This window comes from Epithele typhae (genome assembly GCF_022376455.1).
Source record: "Epithele typhae strain CBS 203.58 chromosome Unknown BXZ73scaffold_52, whole genome shotgun sequence".
NCBI lineage: Eukaryota > Fungi > Basidiomycota > Agaricomycetes > Polyporales > Epitheliaceae > Epithele > Epithele typhae.
Genome location: NW_025954243.1, coordinates 70,354 through 83,904, shown reverse-complemented (window position 1 = coordinate 83,904; position 13,551 = coordinate 70,354). Strand labels below are relative to the sequence as shown.

The 13,551-nt window shown below is 60.0% G+C and overlaps 3 protein-coding genes and 1 non-coding gene across 4 annotated transcripts; 1 reads left to right on the top strand and 3 right to left on the bottom strand.

The window, feature by feature from the left end:
- Positions 1-231: 231 nt before the first annotated feature.
- BXZ73DRAFT_91837 (P-loop containing nucleoside triphosphate hydrolase protein) lies at positions 232-2,983 on the bottom strand (the record flags this gene model as incomplete). Its single annotated transcript, XM_048026131.1, has 11 exons — positions 232-407; positions 468-588; positions 646-1,179; positions 1,236-1,393; positions 1,443-1,617; positions 1,673-1,760; positions 1,812-1,900; positions 1,949-2,030; positions 2,175-2,361; positions 2,417-2,528; positions 2,585-2,983. 11 exons carry the CDS (start codon positions 2,981-2,983, stop codon positions 232-234), a joined length of 2,121 nt encoding a protein of 706 aa, XP_047874647.1.
- Positions 2,984-3,405: 422 nt separating this feature from the next.
- Positions 3,406-3,479, bottom strand: BXZ73DRAFT_t160. The gene has a single exon. It is a non-coding gene; the product is annotated as a tRNA-Val (tRNA).
- Positions 3,480-8,196: 4,717 nt separating this feature from the next.
- On the bottom strand, positions 8,197-8,776 carry BXZ73DRAFT_91836 (uncharacterized protein; the record flags this gene model as incomplete). Its single annotated transcript, XM_048026130.1, has 2 exons — positions 8,197-8,360; positions 8,635-8,776. 2 exons carry the CDS (start codon positions 8,774-8,776, stop codon positions 8,197-8,199), a joined length of 306 nt encoding a protein of 101 aa, XP_047874646.1.
- A 3,236-nt stretch (positions 8,777-12,012) lies between these two features.
- Positions 12,013-13,551, top strand: BXZ73DRAFT_79974 (uncharacterized protein; the record flags this gene model as incomplete). The annotated part of the gene is made up of 7 exons (XM_048023195.1): positions 12,013-12,153; positions 12,285-12,668; positions 12,824-12,880; positions 12,940-13,061; positions 13,129-13,215; positions 13,381-13,398; positions 13,476-13,551. The coding sequence occupies 7 exons, from the start codon at positions 12,013-12,015 to the stop codon at positions 13,549-13,551; spliced, it is 885 nt and encodes a 294-aa protein (XP_047874645.1).

Genomic DNA, 13,551 nt, shown 5'->3' with positions numbered 1-13,551 from the left:
GGTGGTCGAAGTCAGAATCCGAGGATTGGCGGCGCTAAATCAGATGATGGGAACTGCTCGCATGACGCGCGCTTGTTCGCGCCTCGTGTCCGAGGGCGGTGCACGACACTCGGCGACGAGCGACCACCGGCGAGAACAGTAGAAGAAGAGCTGGATATACAAGTGGCTGCACCAATTACCGGCATACAGCATGTGTAAGTTAAACACCACATCGAGCCCTGGACACATGGTTCACCGGGCCGCGGGCTGCTCCACCGACGGAACCTCTTCCTGCGGAAGAGCGACGTCGGCGTTGATGTCCGACACCTGCTGCTGCCACATGCTGTAGTACAGCCCACCCTCCCGCATGAGCTGCTCGTGCGAGCCTTGCTCGACTACTTGACCCTCTTTGAGGACGAGGATAAGATCTGAAGTGACACGTCAGCCAGACTGGGGCGACCACCGGAGAAGAAGCGCAAGATACGCACCGGCCTCGACGACAGTACGCAAGCGATGCGCGATGAAGATACTCGTGCGAGACTTGTCCTGGAGGAGGGCGTTGATGTTTCGCATAAGCTCCGTTTCCGTGTGTGCGTCCAGTGCTGACGTCTACAGAGGCACGGTGAGTATCTCGCGGCTTTTAGAAGTCCAGGGGGAAACACTCGCGGCCTCATCGAAGAACAGAATTGGAGGGTCTTTCAAGAGCACCCGTGCCACCGCCAACCGCTGTTTCTCGCCGCCCGACAGCATCAGCCCCCTCTCCCCCACTTTCGTGGCATACTTGTCCGGCAACCGCATGATCGCGTCGTGTACCCGAGCCTGCTTCGCAACCTCAACGACCTCCTCGTCGGTCGCGTCCAAGCGCCCGTATCGGATGTTATGCATTACGTCGGAATGGAATAGGGGCGTATCTTGGGGAACGACACCGACGGCGGCGCGGAGGCTTTGGAGACGCACGTCACGGACGTCCTGACCATCGACACGAATCGAGCCGGAGGAGGGTTCGTAGAAGCGGAAGAGGAGACGGAACACCGTGGATTTGCCGCAACCTGAAGGCCCGACAAGCGCGACCTTCTTACCCGCGGGGATCGCGAACGAGACACCGCGGAAGATGGGGCGTTCGGGATGGTAGCCAAAATGGACGTTGTCAAACGTGATGGAACCACCGCGCAGGTCAAGGGTGGTCGCGGTTGCCTTGTCCTGTGAGCATGTGAGAAGTGAGAGAGGGACATCAAAGCTAGTTTTAGGGTACGCACCTTCGGAGGCTGATTATTCGATGTGATATTGAACAAAACCTCCATATCCAGTAGGCTTTGACGCATCTCACGGTAGATAGTGCCAAGGAAGTTCAAGGGCAGAGATAGCTGGAAGACAAGCTGATTGACCATGACGAGGTCCCCCACAGTCATGGTACCTGGAGGATCGTTCAATTCGAGTGTAATGCATTCGATACAACGACGAACCGTTGACAACCCCCTGTGCGGCAAAAAACATCATCGCCGTCAAAGCTGACGAGAAGATGATGTTCTGTCCTGAGTTTAGCAAGGCCAACGAAGTCGCAATCTTGATCGATGCCTTCTCGTATGCGGAAAGATGCTTGTCGTACTGTGCGATCTCATGTCTCTCGTTGTTAAAATGCTAAAAGCATACATGAGAGGAGGCTCATCGCGAAAAAAAAAAACGCAAAGGGTACCTTGACGGCCTCATAATTGATCAATGAATCTGTAGCGACCGTAGCGGCTTTATTGTCCGCGGAGTTCGCTTCTCGGCGAAATCGTGTTCTGAGAACAAAATAAGCGTACTGACGGTGCCCAGTCACGAAAGCAACCTACCTCCACGATGTTGTCCGAACAGTGAACCACGTATAAGCAGCCATGGTAACAACGGTAATCGCAGCAAAGTTCCAGCCAAAGTTGTATGACTGTAGAGCTATCAGGACGAGATTTTGGAGTTCTGGAGGGCGACTTACCAGAATCCCGCATACAAGAGATATCTCCAGCGCGGTTGGCACCAATCGGAACACAATTGATTGGAGAATGAACGTAATTCCTCTAAAAACACCGTGAGCCTCTGCCGGCTGGGACAAGACGGACGCACAGCGAGAGAGGGAGGGGAGGGGACGATGGGAGACGGGTATAGGAGGACACCGCCCAAACGCATCCGGGCACAGAAGCCACACAGACAAAAGCACTCACTTCGTTCCCCGATCTATAGCCCGTGTTAATCCTCCGGTATGTCGAGCCAGATGGAACTTGAGATCCAGGTTGAGCAGATGTTCGAAAGTCTCCCGCGCGACCTTGCGGACCGCATGCTGCCCCACGCTCGCAAATGTTGCGTTGAGCAGCTCACCGAACAACGTGGCACCTATTCGCGCGGCTCCGTCTTCAGGCACAACGCGTTAGTCGTTGCACATCCTCAAACAAACGCATATACTCACAGCCCACAACGAGTGACCCGACCACGACCCAGACGGTCGAACCTGCCGTAATGTCGAGGTTCAGAGTGTCAATGATCTGCTTGAAAATCAAAGGCACCTGGACATTGAGGACCTGAACGAGATCCAGTTGGCGCGTTGTTCAGCGCGACAATGTGGCATAAGACCCACCTTGCCTCCCACCAGCAGCCCCACCCCCAGTACGACGCGCGCCCGCGTCTTGTAGTCGTCCTTTGGCCACAAGTTACGCGTAAGCCGCTTGATGATATGCCAATCCCTGCTGCGCTGCTCTGACTGTGTTATGTGCACTGCGTCTCCGCCCAGGTCTTGTCGCGTGGGTGTAGCATTGGTCGGCGGCGAAGGCAGCCGAGCAGTTACGGGCTTCGGCGTGGATGGGGTAGGAGTATTTTGTCGCCGACAATGTGTTGCATTGAACGCTCTTCGGGGGGCAGGGGTTCCCTTTAGCCTCACAGGGTGTAGAGGGCGAAGTAGTGAGCGTGTGGAGACGGGAGCGAAGGCAAAAGAAACTGAAGGGCTGGCCAGAAACTGGCGACAGACGAAGGCGTTCATCTAAAGAGAAGTCTCCAGGCAGAATCGGGCATGAGGAAGGGGTGGGTGTTGGGCAGAGTCTGAGAGAGTATGCCGGCTTGCGTTTACCAAGACTCGCGTGCCACGGGCCCGGGATGACGCCTGAGTAATCTTATCAGATAATATGGCGCTCCGCTCGCTCAACGCGTCTAGATCTCAGCCGCTCAGCGCTTGGTACATACTTACCTACGTACCAAGCATACACCCCATCTAGTCGTTGAGGCCGGCTAGGATTAATGTTCTCTTTTTAGCACTGTCCTGCAGGCCTCAGCATGATAACGCGCGTGCTGTCACACTGTCTGAGTGATAGCCGAAGAACCTACGGTTTCTGTACGTGAAGCAAATTAAACATATGACCCATAAGTCTTATTTGGGAAAAGTAAAATACGTCTGGAATCTACCAATGAGTCGACCCAGGCTCGAACTGAGGACCTTCTGTGTGTTAGACAGATGCGATAACCAACTACGCCATCGACCCATAACACACAAAATGCATATGCTGTCTTAATGTGTGTAACCCCGATGATCTTTCCGATTTCGCTTTCCAGCGTTTTGCAAGCCGACAATTGTCAACCATACGCTATATACGGCGGCGTCACCGCAGGAAGACTCGTTCACGGCGTCTCAGCGACGCGAGCAACAAGCTTCACCCCGCTCACCGCGCCCTCCGCCAGCCTCTCCAGCCCCTCCGGGATCCCCAACAGGCCTCTTGGCAGCACCTCCACCAAGCACGGCACGAGCGACCCGTCCGCGAGCCATGCCGAGACATGCTTGTACGCTTCCACACCGACGGCGACGTTCGCCGGTACGAGCTTGAGCACCGCGAACACTTTCACGACCCTCTTCCCGTCCCCGTCCTCCTGCAGGTCCGCGATGTCCAGGAACGGGTTCACGCAGACGAGCCCACCACTGCTACCGAGGCCCTGTACGCCAGGTGTTCGGTCGTTGCGCTCGCAACGCACTCGAACGCGAGCGCACCCGGGGTGTCCGCGGTGATCCTCTCGAGCTCGGCCAGCGCGTCCGCCTCGGAGAGCGCACGGTCGACGACGTGCGTCGCGCCAGGGACTTGAGCCGGTCGCGTGCTTCGGCGACGCGGTGGCGACGATCGGCGAGAAGCCGTTCGTGCGCGCGCATTGGATGACTGGTCGCATCGTCAGTGCAGAGTCCCTCTAGACAAGCGGCCGCGTGAGGGACGCACCGAACTGGCGACGGAGGTCGCGCCCCCGACGACGAACGCCGCCTTGCCGGCGCCCGCGGTGCTCCCGCCCTCTTCCCAGGGCGCGGGGAGCCCGAGCGAGGTCGCGGTCGCGCGCGGGTTGCGGGTCCACAGGCCCAGCACGGCAGTGTTGAACGCGACGGGGATGCCCGCCGCGCCCCGAACGAGACGTTGTCCGGGATCTGCGCGAGCCCCTCCCCGTCAGCCCCGAGATGATCGTGCTCGAATATCCGAGCGAACTTTCGCGAGGTTGTCCGCCGGCTCCACGCAGTACTCCTGCCACGCCGCCGTCTTCGTCGAGAGGTGCCCCGACGCGAACCTGCACCGGCGCGTCAGCGTCGGTCTCGGGGACGCGTTCGGGAGACCCACTCACACTCTGTCGCCGACCGCGAAGCCGGTGACCCCTTCGCCCACGACCCTAGCGAGATCGGACCCGCCGAACCACGGGTAGGGAGCTTTCAGGGGGTTTCCGTGCTTCGCCATCGCCCAGTCGCAGGGGTTGAGGCCGGCCGCTACGATCTTGATCTGCACCTCCCCCGCCTCCGGCGCTGGGACGGGGACGGCGGTAAGCAGTTCCCAGCCTCCTCCTGGAGCAGGGTTGACGAGGGCCCTTTGCGTGGTGGGGTAGGGGTCATCACGGGAATGGAATGGAATGGAAACGGCGTATGTGCGAGGAGGGAGTGCTTCGATCGCTGTGGCGTTTATACCGTGAAGACACGCGCAGCAGGCCCTCGACCTGCTTGCCATGATTCCCCGACGCGTCGGACCTGGTCGTATGGGTGTAGACAGCGACGTGCGGTGACCTGGGTATGGCCGACGCGCGCTTCTACTTTTCCTGCTCCATGCCTGGACTGAGCTACAAGAGAGTGGAACTAAAAGTTAGCGTGTTAATATTTGCCTGATCGTCTACCAGCTGCCGATAAACTCACAGAAGTGATTGCTAACGTATCACAATCATGTATGCATACCTCCCTCTCTGTTACTAGTCAGGACGCAAAAAGCGATGCCCCGTGCCAAAGTCTCCAAAATTGCTGGGCTCCGTGACGCATCCCTGGGTGCGTGGCTGACAAAACGGAAGGCACCACAAGCGTCGATAGCCCGGGATCGGAGGCTGTTCAAACGATGGGACCTCAAGGCTGCTTCGGCGATGCCTCGGGCGAGCACCTGGTCGCTCAATCAAAACAGTGCCGCAGTGGATGGACGAGCACCCATACCTTCTTTAGCTCGAACGTCTCACGAAGCCCGAAGCTTGGCACGCCAGCGCGATTCAGTGGCGATTGTCTTGGGGATTCGACGTCACGCCAGCACGGAAGACTTCACAGGTTGCTGTGGATCGGTACCATGAGAAAGCGCAGAGGTTATCAGCACATCTGCGGGACACGAGAGGCTGAAGGAGGGCCGGAATGTGCGTGGGGCTTGCTCCAGATCAGTAGGAGGGACCCGAACGCCCCGTCGTTCCGTAGAGTCAAACGTCCAAGAGCCAGAGCACGGGCGTACGAATACGTGAAACCGTTCTGAATGTGGTATATACTCACCAAATGACGGAACATGTGCAGCAGGTGTTCTTCCGGGGACAGCGACACCTTGCGATACCGTGCCTGGTACAAACGCAACGGGCAGCCGTCCACCTGCAATGGGCGATGATTATCCAATGCGTCCCCCCGAAAAACCGCGCAACGGCGCACCTCTACACACTTCCCCGCCCCCGGTGGCCGCTCATTTGAAGACTCAGGCAGAGGGCACTGCCTCGAACGCAGCGACGCTCTATGCCGGCCCAGCCCCGTCTCTTGCATTCCAAATGTCGACGCCCATATGTCTTCCCGACGCTCCCCACTAAACGGCTTTCAATTTCATCCTTCGGCGCGGTCGTTTCAGATCGTTGCGAGCCGTGTGCACGCCGGTCGAGCGAGGACGTCGATGAAACCAAGGGTGAAAGGCGGCAACACGAGCACAAGGACGGTCGACAGTCTCGTCGGCACGACCTCAGAGCTGGACTTTGACTAGTGTATCCCTGCAAGCAGCGCGAAAGAGCGGGAAGATAGCAACGATCCAAGCGCCGCCGGACCAGTGAGCCGATGCAGGGTTCGCTGCACGCGCATTTACGAAGCGCCCTCCCGGCCCGAAGCAGCCGACGTCGAAATTCCCTTCTCTTCCTGGGGTACTGAAGTACCGACGGATGACCCCTCCACGCGTCCGCCGCGCACATCGATCGTCCTGCAGCATGCAGCCGTTTACGAGCCCGGATACACTCCAGGGGGTTTCTTCCCCGGCGCCAGCACCTGCTCATGCGAATGCAAACGCCTTTAACTTCGCGCGCCGTGCCTTCATGATCGTCGGCGCGCGGGGCGTCGGAAATGAACACTAGCGACGCTAACTCGATCTCAGCGGGGACGAGCGGGTGACGCAGAGCGATCGGTCGGCGGTACAGGTTACGCCGAGGCAAGGGTGATGGGCGGCGAGTGGGATTGCGGGGAGAGCTCGGGGGCAAGAGTAAGTGAGTGGTTTTGAGTACACGACGCGACGACGGGCTGATGCGGACGGTGGTTGGTAACGTATGTGTGATACAATAGGCGGGGCGGAGCTTCGACGTGAGTTCCCTCGCACGGTAAGGTACCCCGGACCCCGCCCCAGAGAATCAGCTGAGCGCGAGAGCGAGGAACACAGCGGCACTTAAGTATGGCTACAAGTACAGACGGCGATGCTCGGAGCACGGAGGCGGCGGCGGCGACGTGGTCCGGAGCATAGATATAAATACATATGCGCGCGAGCGTTTCGTTTGCTGGAGGGGGGAAGCACTGCAGGCTGGGTGCGCGAGGTGGACGAGGCGGGGGGGCTACTAGGGCGCGGGGAGGACGGTGTGTAACGTACTTGGAGGGGATCCGGAACGGGGATACAGTCAAACCCCTCATAGCGCATACCTATCATAGTGCATACCCCCACATAGTGCATACCTTTGGCCTCTTCCCGAGTTGGTATAGGGGCATAACGCATACCCCCCCGCATACCGCATACTGCATACCTCGGCCGGGGGGTCCATAACGCATACCTGCCATATATAATCAGCATTAGCGCCTCGCATGTATGCCTTGCATGCCGCCCAAATGTGGGATAACCTTCCCATGTGCCCTTCTAGCAGCCTGGAATAGCCACACGAACCATCGGGACTGACCGGGGCTCACGCACGACTTGATCACACCCCCGGCCACCTTTGCCTGCCTCCGCAATGTATCCCTCTCGCCTTCCTCTAATCTGGTCTTAAGTGCTGTCCTCGAGAAGCAGGTGAAAGAGCGCCGAACGGCCCTTCAAGCTTCTCTTCAAGGTGGGAAAAACATCTCGCAGTCACTGATTACTTTACTCGTATTTAGTCTATGTAGGGGGGGCGAGGTCAGATAACAAACGGGAGGAATGTGCGCGCGAGGAATGCGCGTGTGAGGATCAATGCGCGCGCCAGCCGCCAAAAAGGCGCGCTGCAGAAGGGCGTCAATGGGTCTCCCACGATGAGCGCTTCTCTCATACTGCATACCCCCACATAACGCATACCTCGGGGGCCTTCCCGAGGGGTATGCACTATGAGGGGTTTGACTGTAACAACCAAAAGCATGATTCGTATCGTAAGCAGGCAGGTCAGTCGGGCAGTCGTGCGTCGAACTCGAGCGTAAAAGGTCCGTTTCCCCCCAACCCATCGGAACCGTAACATCGGAGAAATTGTGCGTGGCGAGCGCGACCGCACCGTACGCGCGGGACGGAGGCCACCGCGTCAAACATGAGGAGGCCTCGCGGGTGGAGTTCGGATATGGACATCACAAGGAACTCGGTTGGGGGAGGACGCGGAGCCAAGCCGTCGGCGGGTGCGAAAGCAGGGCGGATCGCGAGGGTGAAGAGGCCCAAGGACGCGTGCCGGGAACCATGACGCGATCGATCGCGCGCGCGCGCGTCGACGCGGTTGTGCAGACGCGCGAGGACGCAGGGCGCTCAGCGCTCATTGCGCGCACTGGACGAGCGGCTGCGGGTACGCAGGCTCGCCCATCGCGCTCATCCGTCGCCGGACGTGGATCGCGAGCTGGCCGTCCTGTTCGAACACGGCGCGGACGGACATCATGTCGACGTCCCCGGGCGCGAAGACGACCTCCCACTCGTAGTGCGCTGATGCGGGTGGACGGATGGGAAGGACGAAGACGCACCACGCGCACACCACGCCCGATACGCCATGCACGAAACACATACCGCGTGCCCGTCCGACCACGTCCCACACGTCCCACGTTCGCGGATCAACGTTCCAGGGTCCATCCGGTGAAGGGACGATGACGAAGGCGGGGGATGCGCGACGGGGCGGCGAGGAAAGAGGGAAACACAACCGATGGGTGATCAAACCGTCAGACGAGATCGTCGCGCGTCGAAAACGGGGCGGGGCGCTCACAGTCGTTTTCCAAGTGCCACAGATCGGCCACCACCGACAGGCGCGCGCCCTTCTTCGCGGCGACGGTCACCATCTCCGGGGAGAGGCCTGCGGGGAGGCGCACCGCGAGCGTGTGCAGCGAGGGCGTCGAGTGCACGCGCATTGGCGGCGCGTGTGCGGGCGCGGGCGCGCGTCGCGCGATCGCGAGCGGGGACTCGGGCTTGAGCATGTGCGGGTGCAGCGTCGGGGTGGCGAAGGCGGACGGGGATGGTAGGCAGCTGAGGTATGGGGTGGTGGGCATGGAGCCTGCTGAGGGTGTGACGGTGGGGGTGCGCGAGATGACCGGGGGCGGGAGGGTGATGTGCATCGGCATGGCGCCTTTGAATGCGGCGGAGCTGGGTGCGCGCGAGTCGGTGCTCGCGGACATGGCTATATGCGCGCTGTGCTGGTGTTGGCTGTACGAGGAGGGGGACGTAGCTGATGGCATAGAGGGAGGGAGGGTCTCTGTGGTGGTGGACGAGACGTATGCGGTGTGAGACTCGGGGAATAGGGCCGGTGGAGGACCGGGCTGGGGCAGATATACCTCTCCGGTCGCGCAAGGTCCGTGCGGGAAGGCGTGGTGGCGTGCTTCCGCAAGTGCGTCTGCGTCCAAGTCAAGGGATGGCAGCGCCGGCTGGAGCACGGAAGAAGCTCTGAGGGTCGCCGCGTGCGTCATGGGCAGCGCAGCGGTCTGGAGAAGGGCTGGATGAGATGAGAGGGAGAAAAGGGAGACTGGGTGCGGGCGAGCCCCAAAGAGTATAGCGCCTGCACCGAAGCTAATGGAACATTCGTCTGAAGGACGAGATGGGCGGGAGGAAGAGGAGATGAAGAGAGCGTTGGGCGCGGTACTTGTGTTGTGATCGGCGACGGTGAACATGGCCTTGCACGCAGAGGGGAGAGGCCGCGACAGGGGGAGCAAGCGAGTGACGTCGAAACGTGTTCTGCGTGATGCTTATAGGCGGGAAACATGTGTTCTAGAGAATGGGGTAATTAGCAATTGCGTTCCAAGCATGTTTCTGATGCTGTAACATACGCGCAACCAGAGTTCGTGGCCTTGCAAGTCATGTCCGGGACGGTCTCCATGGCGGCTGGTTCGGGACACGGCGCTATCGATGGGCGATGTACCTTCCGAAATGCCTGCTTGAGACGGCCCGGAGACGTCGAAGCGGGGCACGAAGAGGGATGCCGTAAGTACTTCTGCGTTGGTGTCTTTGGCGAATGCCACGCAGTTGCTCAGCTACGCCACCAGTGACGCCCGAAGGCCGCTGCATGGCGTCATAACTGTCTCTGAGGCATTCGTCCTCGACGAGGCGACGTTGGGGAGGCGGGAGAAGAACGGAAAGGACTAAGACCATCCCTATTCGACGCCAGTCGCAGCCCCCGGCGAACTCTGTCGGCTGAGGATGATTTTGAAGGCTATTGCGTGAGAGGGCGCGGGAGAAAGACCGTGCAACGTGTTGCTCAGAAGACCACTTGGAGGGCGCCCCGCAGCAGGGAGTGGGGGAGGCGAGGTCACTGGGTGGAGCCGTCCGGGCGGGGTCGGGTGGTCATAAGAAATCGTGAAGCTGTCTTCACTTCCGCCGGTGAATATTTGAATGCTTGCCCGCGGGGGGAACTCGTCAATGGTTCGTCGCCGAAGACCGCCGGGGAACCCGAAAAAACCGTGTGGCTCGCGGGACGAGATCATCTCCCACGCGCTGTGGGGGTGGCGTATGTGACGGAATGTGTGGCCACCCGGTGGGCTGGGGTCGGCGGATCGGACAAGAGCACGGCCAAGTAGGCTCGATCATCCATCCGTTTTCGTCGTACCTCCTCAAACGGCTGGTCCAACTGGTGGGGGGTTTTGGCAGCACCATAAAAGGAGAGCACGTGACGTGAGTGCCCTCCCCTCGCTCCACTCCCCCGCCCAAATGGGCTCATTGGGGCACGCCGCTCCCCCGTGAGCGACGGCTTGTGACGGCGGTTGCGTCGGGAGGCGTCACGGAGGGCGCGCGACCAGCCTGACCAGCAGCTCGCGCGCGACGAGCCCTACACGCACGCGTGCGCGCCACGCGCGTGCTGCCGCACGCCCGCGACGGCGTCGCACTGAGTTCTCGCAGACGGACGAAAAAGGTACATCGTATATAGCTAGCTAATAGTCGTAGTCGAGAGTGTCCTCTAATGAATCCAGGATTTCTTGAATCTTCCTGCGCAAAGGCGGGTGCGCTACTCTCTCCAATTAACATCAAAGCGTCCCTCCGCCTCGCGCAGCCTCCGCTGCTATGCATCCGCCCTCTGCACCTCGCGCCTCCTCAGCTGCATTGGCCCCGCTCGCGTCTCGCACTTCGTCCGCTGTTATGAATCCAGCCCCAATTTCTACCAGTTCGTTAGATGGTCGCTTTAGACACATATACCATTGGTGATACACATACCGTCGATATGCCCTTTTCGTGCGTCTGCGAGTACTCGGTGTGACGCCTTCGCGGGCGTCGAGGGGCGACGCGGGCAATGTGGCCGCGCGCGTGGGGCGCATGCGTGCGCGGGGACTGGTCGCGCGCGAGACCGGTCGCGCGCCCTCCGTGACGCCTCCCGACGCAACCGCCGTCACAAGCCGTCGCTCACGGGGGAGCGGCGTGCCCCAATGAGCCCATTTGGGCGGGGGAGTGGAGCGAGGGGAGGGCACTCACGTCACGTGCTCTCCTTTTATGGTGCACCTGCCAAAACCCCCCACCAGTTGGACCAGCCGTTTGAGGAGGTACGACGAAAACGGATGGATGATCGAGCCTAACGGCCAAGCAGCATTGTCATCGGCGTCGACAGAGGAGGAATCAGGAAGGAACTCACCTACTCTGCGCATCGGCTTCTGGGATCGGCTTCCGATCGCGCGACCTCATATGAAGCACTGCACATCAGAGGGAATTTTTCTGGAGAGAATGTACAGAATACACCTGATATTCACTAATTATTCAGAGGTTTTCCTGGGGGGCGGATATCTTGGCCGTTTTCGGTGACGCAAGCTCGAATTCGCATTCACGTGAGCTCTCGCGCGCGCTGCCGGCGTCTCGTACGGCGCTTTAAATGCCTTGATTAGTCTACTGGTCCACCACCGTCTCAACCCTCCTTCGCACTGCGCGATACCTCTAAAAGCTCGACAACAACGCTAACCATGCCCCTGTAGAACTTTTCGGCGCCGCCCGGATCGCACCCAGACGAAGGCCACAATCAACGAGCATCTCACGGCTACTAAGCCACTCCACACGACAACAGTGAGCTTTTTTACTGGGTGTATGCGCAAGATGTTTAGTTTTCAGATGGCTCCGCTGCGCCGGACAGCGACGCAGAGTGGCACAGCGAGCAGTCTTCGCGCTTTCCTGTCTTTTAATGGACGTCAACGAGCTCATTGGCGCGGTCTCGAGTGAGGCCAACGAAGAGTACGAGCCGGATGACACGCACTCACACGCGGCGAGCAGGACATGGACACTGGGCGGATGTGCTTCGGGATCACTGGCATCCTCGTCACTGGTGAGGTAGTCCGTCTGCTCTCCTTTGCTGACCCCCACGCGTGCTCTGACCCCCCTCCCTTCCTCCCCCTTCACTGTCTCGCCTCTGCTTCTCCCCCGTCGTCCTCCCCTCCTCCCCCCACACACGCACAGACCCCTGCACGATATGCACAAGCCTGGCACGCATATACGCTCTACGGCCGTGTTCACCCCTGGGACGACGTCGTCGTTCTTCTCCACATCGAGGTCCCACCAGCGGACGGCGGCGGCGCCCTTTCCACCGTTTTTTGCAGGTACGTCGTCAGCGAGCGCACGCTCATCGGCGCCTGGCAGCAGGCGACCGCGAGCACGCACGCGGCCCCGCTTGAGGACACGTTCATCATCTTCAAGGTCGACCGCCCGCATGCTGCTGCTCCTGGTGCGGGGGTGCGCCTCCAGCGCACGCGCGTCCACCGCCGTCATGTCCGCGAGCACGAGCGCGAACACCTCCATGGTTGTGCCTCTTCGCAGTGTGCATGTACGACCTCCTGTTGCACGGTGCGTCTATCACGGTCGTCGCGGGTGTAGCGTTACTTATCCTCGCCACGACCCGATTTGTGCTGGCACCATATATGTCTGCACTGGGCTCATCAACCATGACGGTCGTGTGGTACGGCTGGCCTTCATGAGCAACGTCACGATTCACGAACAAGAAGTTCATCACGAAGCACCCGTCGCTGCTCATGACGCTCTTTGTGGGGGACTTCATGGTGCGTCGAGACTGTCAAGTGGGCCGTCCCTCACACGCCTCGCTGACAGCGCACGACAGTCTCGGGCTGCTACTCACACTACAAGTACACGCACGCACTTCTACGACCAGACGATCTTCGAGCAGACAGAGCCGAAGATCTACTTCTCTTCCCGGTCTCGTCTCGAATGTGCTGTTCACCTGTGCGTCCCCGCCCCCGCCCCGCTTTCCTCACAATCCGCCGCTGACGTCGCTCCGCTGCCAGCGTAGCTCGTATCGCGCATCTGGTACCTGGACCGGAGCAGAGCGAACGCACTCGCGGCAGGCGCGACACGCGCCGGCGGGCTCCGGCCCGTGGTGCGCACCATGCTGGAGTCCGGGTTCATCAATGCTGTCTTCCTCTTGTCATGATCATCGCCGCGAACTTGTCCGCACTCGCCGCTCGGGCTCGTCTCCGATATGGTGCGTGTCTGCCCTCCCCATCCGCTTTCTTCATTGAGCCTTTGCCCGTAGTTGATACAGCTGGGACTCTACCGTCAAGTGAGCCTGCCGGGAGAGACATAACAAAATTTGTAGTAGTATGCCTATGTTAGCACTGTGCTCGCCGTTTATTGCAGCTCTTTTCGAACCTGTACACAATTGCGCGCGAGCCCGAACGTGCAGGGAGCCGGGTGGGGGCAGAAGCGCCAGTGA